Source organism: Coregonus clupeaformis, chromosome 33, assembly GCF_020615455.1.
Source record: "Coregonus clupeaformis isolate EN_2021a chromosome 33, ASM2061545v1, whole genome shotgun sequence".
Taxonomy (NCBI): Eukaryota; Metazoa; Chordata; class Actinopteri; order Salmoniformes; family Salmonidae; genus Coregonus; species Coregonus clupeaformis.
Window position 1 is genome coordinate 18593596 of NC_059224.1, and position 9129 is coordinate 18602724.

At 43.7% G+C, this 9129-nt stretch overlaps 1 protein-coding gene across 1 annotated transcript in view; it reads right to left on the reverse strand.

Moving 5' to 3' along the window:
* Positions 1 to 7277, reverse strand: part of opn8b (opsin 8, group member b) — an 86559-nt gene extending 79282 nt beyond the window's left edge. Inside the window, exon 1 of the mRNA XM_041860282.2 lies at positions 6987 to 7277. Within this exon, the coding sequence (XP_041716216.2) occupies positions 6987 to 7065 (79 nt within the window). The 5' untranslated portion in view covers positions 7066 to 7277. The remainder of the gene's footprint in view (positions 1 to 6986) is intronic.
* Positions 7278 to 9129: the final 1852 nt, after the last annotated feature.

The following is a 9129-nucleotide window of genomic DNA, read 5'->3' on the forward strand; positions in this document are numbered from 1 at the left end:
GTTGAGTTTTTACCAAAAAGTTATATTTTGGTTTCATCTGACCATATGACATTCTCCCAATCATCTTCTGGATCATCAAAATGCAGTCTAGCAAACTTCAGATGGGCCTGGACATGTCCTGGCTTAAGCAGGGGGACACGTCTGCACTGCAGGATTTGAGTCCCTGGCGGCGTAGTGTGTTACTGATGGTAGGCTTTGTTATTTTGGTCCCAGCTCTCTGCAGGTCATTCACTAGGTCCCCCCGTGTGGTTCTGGGATTTTTGCTCACCGTTCTTGTGATCATTTTGACCCCACGGGGTGAGATCTTGCGTGGCGCCCCAGATCGAGGGAGATTATCAGTGGTCTTGTATGTCTTCCATTTCCTAATAATTGCTCCCACAGTTGATTTATTCAAACCAAGCTGCTTACCTATTGCAGATTCAGTCTTCCCAGCCTGGTGCAGGTCTACAATTTTGTTTCTGGTGTTCTTTGACAGCTCTTTGGTCTTGGCCATAGTGGAGTTTGTAGTGTGACTGTTTGAGGTTGTGGACAGGTGTCTTTTATACTGATAACAAGTTCAAACAGGTGCCATTAATACAGGTAACGAGTGGAGGACAGAGGAGCCTCTTAAAGAAGAAGTTACAGGTCTGTGAGAGCCAGAAATCTTGCTTGTTTGTAGGTGACCAAATACTTATTTTCCACCATCATTTGCAATTAAATTCATTAAAAATCCTACAATGTGATTTTCTGGATTTTTTTTCCTCAATTTGTCTGTCATAGTTGACGTGTACCTATGATGAAAATTACAGGCCTCTCTCATCTTTTTAAGTGGGAGAACTTGCACAATTGGTGGCTGACTAAATACTTTTTTTCCCCACTGTACCCAATACACACAAATCTAAGGAAGGAATGAAATTTAAGAATATATACATATATGGACAAGCAATGACAGAGCGGCATGGACTAAGATACAGTAGAATATTATAGAATACAGTATATACATATGAGATGAGTAATGCAAGATATGTAAACATTATTAAAGTGACTAGTGTTCCATTTCTTAAAGTGGCCAGTGATTTCAATAGGCAGCAGCATCCTCTAATGTGCTAGTGATGGCTATTTAACAGTCTGATGGCCTTGAGATAGAAGCTGTTTTTCATTCTCTCGGTCCCAGCTTTGATGCACCTGTACTGACCTCACCTTCTGGATGATAGCGGGCTGAACAGGCTTGGGTGGTTGATGTCCTTGACAATCTTTTTGGCCTTCCTGTGACATCGGGTGTCCTGGAGGGCGGGTAGTTTGCCCCCGGTAATGCGTTCGGCAGACCGCACCACCCTCTGGAGAGCCCTGCGGTTGCGGGTGGTGCAGTTGCCATACCAGGCGGTGATACAACCAGACAGGACCATTTAAGTTTGTCAGTGATGTGTTTGCCAAGGAACTTGAAGCTTTCCACCTTCTCCACTGCGGTCCTGTCGATGTGGATAGGGGGGTGCACCCTCTGCTGTTTCCTGAAGTCCACAATCATCTCCTTTGTTTTGTTGACGTTGAGTGAGAGGTTATTTTCCTGGCGCCACACTCCCAGAGCCCTCACCTCCTCCCTGTAGGCTGTCTCGTCATTGTTGGTAATCAAGCATACTACTGTTGTGTAGTCTGCAAACCTGATGATTGAGTTGGAGGCGTGCTTGGCCACGCAGTCATGGGTGAACAGGGAGTACAGGAGGGGGCTGAGCATGCACCCTAATCATGGTCTGGTTCACAACCTCCGCTAACCACTTGTCTGCCACTGACTTCTGTCTCTGACACTAGATGAACAGTGACATGTTTGTGTTGATTTGTGTGTGTGTGTGTGAAATAGAGAGAGATAGACAGAGAGAGGGAGAATGAGAGAGAGAAAGAGAGTGTAAGACAGAATAGAAAAGTGTTGAGGATCAGCGAAGTGGAGATGTTGTTTCCTACCTTCACCACCTGGGGGGCGGCCCGTCAGGAAGTCCTGGACCCAGTTGCACAGGGCGGGGTTCAGACCCAGGGCCTTGAGCTTAATGATGAGCTTGGAGGGTACTATGGTGTTGAAGGCTGAGCTATGGTCAATGAACAGCATTCTTACATAGGTATTCCTCTTGTCCAGATGGGATAGGGCAGTGTGCAGTGTGATGGCGATTGCATCGTTTGTGGATCTATTGGGGCGGTAAGCAAATTGAAGTGGGTCTAGGGTGACAAAGCACTTCATGATGACAGAGATGAGTGCTACGGGGCGATAGTCATTTAGTTCAGTTACCTTTGGTTTCTTGTGTAAAGGAACGATGGTGGACATCTTGAAGCATGTGGGGACAGCAGACTAGGAAAGGGAGAGATTAAATATGTCCGTAAACACACCAGCCAGCTGGTCTGCGCATGCTCTGAGGATGCGGCTAGGGATGCCGTCTGGGCCGGCAGCCCTGCGGGGGTTAACATGCATGTCTTACTCACGTCGGCCACAGAGAAGGAGAGGCCACAGTCCTTGGTAGTGAGCCTCGTTGGTGGCACTGTGTTATCCTCAAAGCGGGAGAAGAAGGTGTTTAGCTTGTCTGGAAGCGAGACGTCGGTGTCGGCGACGTGGCTGGTTTTCCTTTTGTAGTCCGTGATTGTCTGTAGACTCTGCCACATACGTCTTGTGTCTGAGCCGTTGAATTGTGACTCCACTTTGTCTCTATACTAATGTTTTGCCAGTTTAATTGCCTTGCGGAGTGAGTGGCTACACTGTTTGTATTCTGCCATATTCCCAGTCACCTTGCCATGGTTAAATGCGATGGTTCGCCCTTTCAGTTTTGCGCGAATGCTGCCATCTATCCACAGTTTCTGGTTAGGGTTGGTTTTAATAGTCACAGTGGGCACAACATCACCTATACACTTCCTGATAAACTCAGTCACCGTTTCAGTGTATTTGTCTAAATTATTTTCGCAAGCTACCCGGAACATATCCCAGTCCATGTGATCAAAACAATCTTGAAGCGTGGATTCCGATTGGTCAGACTAGTATTGGAAGGGAGGAGCAAAATGGAGTCGTGGTCAGATTTTCCTTAAGGAGGGCGGGGGAGGGCCTTATAACCATCCCGGAAGTTCGAATAGCAATGGTCGAGGATTTTAGCAGCCCGAGTACAACAGTCGATAAGAAAGAACTTTGGCAGCCTAGTCCTCAAATTTGCTTTGTTAAAATCCCAGGCTACAATAAATGCAGCCTCAGGATATGTGGTTTCCAGTTTGCATAAAATCCAGTGAAGTTCTTTGAGGGCCGTCGTGGTATCGACCACCTTTACTCCACACACAGAGACGCATACAAAGCACTCCCTCGCCCTCCATTTGGCAAATCTGACTATAATTCTATCCTCCTGATTCCTGCTTACAAGCAAAAACTAAAACAGGAAGTAAGCAGACAATGAGGCTGTAACGTAACAAAATGTGGAAAAAATCAAGGGATCTGAATACTTTCCGAATGCACTGTAAGTCATATACAGGTGTCAGGGTAGTCGTAGGAGACATTCCAGGTATAATTTTCCCCTAAGCACTCCTGACCACTTGACCTGACCCAACGTTAACTCTAAACCTTAGCTTCTCCAGTGAACTAGGGGTCACCTTGGTCAGTGTTATGCTTTGGGAGACACCTATCTGTCTTAGGATCTCACAGCATTTTGTTGTTTTAATAATGTTTACACATCTTGCATTACCCATCTCATATGTACAGTGGGGAGAACAAGTATTTGATACACTGCCGATTTTGCAGGTTTTCCTACTTACAAATCATGTAGAGGTCTGTAATTTTTATCATAGTTACACTTCAACTGTGAGAGACGGAATCTAAAACAAAAATCCAGAAAATCACATTGAATGATTTTTAAGTAATTAATTTGCATTTTATTGCATGACATAAGTATTTGATACATCAGAAAAGCAGAACTTAATATTTGGTACAGAAACCTTTGTTTGCAATTACAGAGATCATCAGTTTCCTGTAGGTCTTGACCAGGTTTGCACACACTGCAGCAGGGATTTTGGCCCACTCCTCCATACAGACCTTCTCCAGATCCTTCAGGTTTCGGGGCTGTCGCTGGGCAATACGGACTTTCAGCTCCCTCCAAAGATTTTCTATTGGGTTCAGGTCTGGAGACTGGCTAGGCCACTCCAGGACCTTGAGATGCTTCTTACGGAGCCACTCCTTAGTTGCCCTGGCTGTGTGTTTCGGGTCGTTGTCATGCTGGAAGACCCAGCCACGACCCATCTTCAATGCTCTTACTGAGGGAAGGAGGTTGTTGGCCAAGATCTCGCGATACATGGCCCCATCCATCCTCCCCTCAATACGGTGCAGTCGTCCCTGTCCCCTTTGCAGAAAAGCATCCCCAAAGAATGATGTTTCCACCTCCATGCTTCACGGTTGGGATGGTGTTCTTGGGGTTGTACTCATTCTTCTTCTTCCTCCAAACACGGCGAGTGGAGTTTAGACCAAAAAGCTCTATTTTTTTCTCATCAGACCACATGACCTTCTCCCATTCCTCCTCTGGATCATCCAGATGGTCATTGGAAAACTTCAGACGGGCCTGGACATGCGCTGGCTTGAGCAGGGGGACCTTGCGTGCGCTGCAGGATTTTAATCCATGACGGCGTAGTGTGTTACTAATGGTTTTCTTTGAGACTGTGGTCCCAGCTCTCTTCAGGTCATTGACCAGGTCCTGCCGTGTAGTTCTGGGCTGTTCCCTCACCTTCCTCATGATCATTGATGCCCCACGAGGTGAGATATTGCATGGAGCCCCAGACCGAAGGTGATTGACGGTCATCTTGAACTTCTTCCATTTTATAATAATTGCGCCAACAGTTGTTGCCTTCTCACCAAACTGCTTGCCTATTGTCCGGTAGCCCATCCCAGCCTTGTGCAGGTCTACAATTTTATCCCTGATGTCCTTACACAGCTCTCTGGTCTTGGCCATTGTGGAGAGGTTGGAGTCTGTTTGATTGAGTGTGTGGACAGGTGTCTTTTATACAGGTAACGAGTTCAAACAGGTACAGTTAATACAGGTAATGAGTGGAGAACAGGAGGGCTTCTTAAAGAAAAACTAACAGGTCTGTGAGAGCCGGAATTCTTACTGGTTGGTAGGTGATCAAATACTTATGTCATGCAATAAAATGCAAATTAATTACTTAAAAATCATACAATGTGATTTTCTGGATTTTTGTTTTAGATTCCGTCTCTCACAGTTGAAGTGTAGCTATGATAAAAATTACAGACCTCTGCATGCTTTGTAAGTAGGAAAACCTGCAAAATCGGCAGTGTATCAAATACTTGTTCTCCCCACTGTATATACTGTATTCTATACTATCTATTGCATCTTAGCCTATGCCACTTTGATAATGACATTGCTCATCCATATATTTATATATTCTTATTCCATTCCTTTACTTATATTTGTGTGTATTAGGTTTTTGTTGTGGAACTGTTAGATATTACTTGCTAGATATTGCTGCACTGTCGGAACTAGAAGCACAAGCATTTCACTACACTCGCAATAGCATCTGCTAACCATGTGTATGTGACCAATACATTTTATTTTGATTTTATTTTATTTTGATTTGATCACTGGGGCCAAGCTTCCTGCCATCTAGGACCCATATACCAGGAGGTGTCAGAGGAAGGCCCAAAAAATTGTCAAGGAGTCCAGTCACCAAAGTCATAGACTATACTCTCTGCTACCGCACGGCAAGCAGTACCGGAGTGCCAAGTCTAGCACCAAAAGGCTCCTCAACAGCTTCTACCCCCAAGCCATAAGACTGCTGAACAATTAATGAAATGGCCACCCGACTATTTACATTGACAATCCCCCTCGCCCCGTGTCACTTTACCCCGACCTACCTGTACAAATTACCTTGACTAACCTGTACCCCCCACACTTGACTGGATACCTGTACCCGCTGTATATAGCCTCATTATTGTTATTTTATTGTGTTTTATTCTTTATACTTTTTTTAACTTTAGTTTATTTAGTAAATATTTTTCTTAACTCTATTTCTTGAACTACATTGTTGGTTAAGGGGCTTGTAAGTAAGCATTTCAGGGTAAGGTCTACACCTGTTGTTTTCAGCGCACCTGCCTGTTCGCTTTGATTTGATTTGATTTACACTCACACGCTGCAAGCAGGCACGTGTGCACACACACACGCGCGCGCGCAGACACAGACAGACACACTAATCATGGTCTGGTTCACATCCTCCGCTAACCACTTGCCTGCCACTGACTTCTGTCTCTGACACTAGATGAACAGTGACATGTTTGTGTTGATTTGTGTGTGTGTGTGAAAGAGAGAGAGAGAGACAGAGAGAGGGAGAATGAGAGAGCGAAAGAGAGTGTAAGACAGAATAGAAAAGTGTGAAATGTATGAGAAAGTGCGAATTTGTCTTGAGAGCCTTTATGATCCCTAATCACAAGACTGTTTAGAAGTGTAGACAAATAACGACGTTACAAAAATTATCTTTCGAATCAGATGGTAACTTGAAAGACATATATTTCAAAATCCATGAATGAAGTTCTTCAATAGACTAGTTGAGTAGGCTAACAACACAGCCATCACCCGCCATGTGTTTTGGTAAAAAGCTGAGGGATGGAGCTGAAAAAATGTAACCACACTCAAATAGATATAGATGTAAGTGCTGACCACCATGAGATCAAAATGATAGGCTATGTTTTGACGCTACAGTGTTTGTTTACGATTACATTGTTTACAAACAATGGAGTAAAACAAGCATAGGCTTATTTTGGGTTCGATGGGGTGAGATAGTTTAACTAAACTCATGAAGCTTTTATAAATTATATTCTTCAAGAATCATGCACCAATCCCAGATTGCCCTTTTAATCATTTCGCTACATTAGGTAAATGCTTCATCAGTTTCTTATCTTCAAAACTATTGAGATAAATCATAAAAGGCTAACCATTTGGCGCCGACAAATTAGGCAAAAAAGTTACAGTGACAGAAGAAAAAGCGCTTACCTATAACGAGCAGGAAAGCACCGGCTGCGAAATCCACTGCAGGTGATAACTTCGACGAATAAATATCCATATGGGACATTAATTTGTAGATTTGCGCTGAAGCACAAAATCCAACCAAAGGCAAAAAGCTGTGAAATATTCTGCTTTCTTGTAAACGCAAACCTAAATACGCAGCGGAGACAGACACAATTGATTACTTGTGTCAAAACCATCTGACTTGAAGTATCCAGACCAGCAGCCTGTACTGGGCTAACTGCGATGTGAGAGAGGAGCGTGTTTAGATGGAGTTGACACCGCTTCCAACCAAGTCAGTGAGTGAGTGTGAGAGAAGGGTTGGCTCGGTATCTGAACGCCTATGCAGCCCATGTGTATACCAAACACTATCGTCTGGGGAGTGTTATGTTGAATAAAATTCAGTCACATAACAGAACAGTCACTGTCTTTGTCCATGAAAACATATATTGGGCGTGCGTAAAATAAACTTGTGTGTAAAGTAGAGGTCGCCGACCAGCGCAGACAACCTGGTCTCAGAGCATTTAGTATTATTCTGTACATAAATCCGAGACCCTCCATTAACAGTTTTCTGATATGTTATGTTTGGTATGGTTACATACCACAGATGGTTACTTAAGGCAAACACAAAAGGAGGGTAGTTGGTCGGGGTGGATGGGTAGGCATATCATAGGTAAAAAAGTCCCCTGTAGCTCAGTTGGTAGAGCATGGCGCTTGCAACGTCAGGGTTGTGGGTTCGTTTCCCATGGGGGGCCAGTATGAAAACATGTATGCACTCACTAACTGTAAGTCGCTCTGGATAAGAGTGTCTGCTAAATGACTAAAATGTAAATGTAAATGTAAAATCTCATCACGGACAACTTTAGCATTTGAGCTAATTAGCAACTTTTCTACTACTTTTTAGATACTTTGCAACTACTTAGCATGTTAGGTAACCCTTTCCCTAAACCTAATCCTAACCTTAACCCTTTTAGCTAACCCTTCACCTAACCCTAACCTTAACCATTTAACCTAACTCCTAACCTTAAGCCTAACCTTAACCCTAACCGCTAACCCTAACCCCTAGCCTAGCTAATGTTAACCAGCTAGCTAATATTAGCCATCTAGCCACCTAGCTAGAATTCGTAACATGTCATATGTAAAAAAATAAAAAAAAATTACATATTGTATGTTTTTCACATTCGTAACATATAAACACATTTTAATTCATAACATATCATACGAAATGGATGATGGTCATCCAGAAATGAATACATACCATAGGAAACATAACTTATCATACTAAATGGCATGTCTCAGATTTACGTACAGAATAAAACCAAATGCTTTGAGACCAGGTTGGCGCAGACGACCAGTCCCATATATAGCCAGTTGGTCACGCTTAGATTGCATGCATGTGTGATGGATCATCTTTTTCACATGCATTTGTTGTGCTTTTCGGCCAGCAGAGGGGGCCTCTCGCAAGGTTGCTTCAAGTGCTCTCATGCTCAGGTTCTCACACTAGCCTAGACCAGGGGTCTTCACCTTTTCTTGCCCAGGGACCCCCTCCAAGGCAACCCGGTGACCCAGGGACCCCCATCATATGTTTGCAAAAAATATATGTTGCACATGTCTTGTCTTATCATCAGGTTAATGATAATGGCAAGGAGAAGTAGTCAACATTTTAAAATGAATAGATTTGGTAGATCGTTTTTCACAATTTGACCTCCCCACATTATAAATGGAAGAGGAAGTGTAAACTAACATAGCCTACTATCTAGAAAGGTAACTCCAAACACATTTTCGCTAAGAGCAGCTAATTAGCTGGCTAAACAAAGGTTAGCCATGTGTTGCCAAATATGTACACTATATATACAAAAGTATGTGGACAGCCCTTCAAATTAGTGGATTCGGCTATTTCAGCCACACCTGTTGCTGACAGGTGTATACAATCGAAGACACCGCCATGCAATCTCCATAGACAAACATTAGCAGTAGAATCGCCTTACTGAAGAGCTCAGTGACTTTCAACGTGGCTCGTCATAGGATGCCACCTTTCCAACAAGTCAGTTTGTCAAATTGCTGCCCTGCTAGAGCTGTCCCAGTCAACTGTAAGTGCTGTTATTGTGAAGTGGAAACGTCTAGGAGCAAC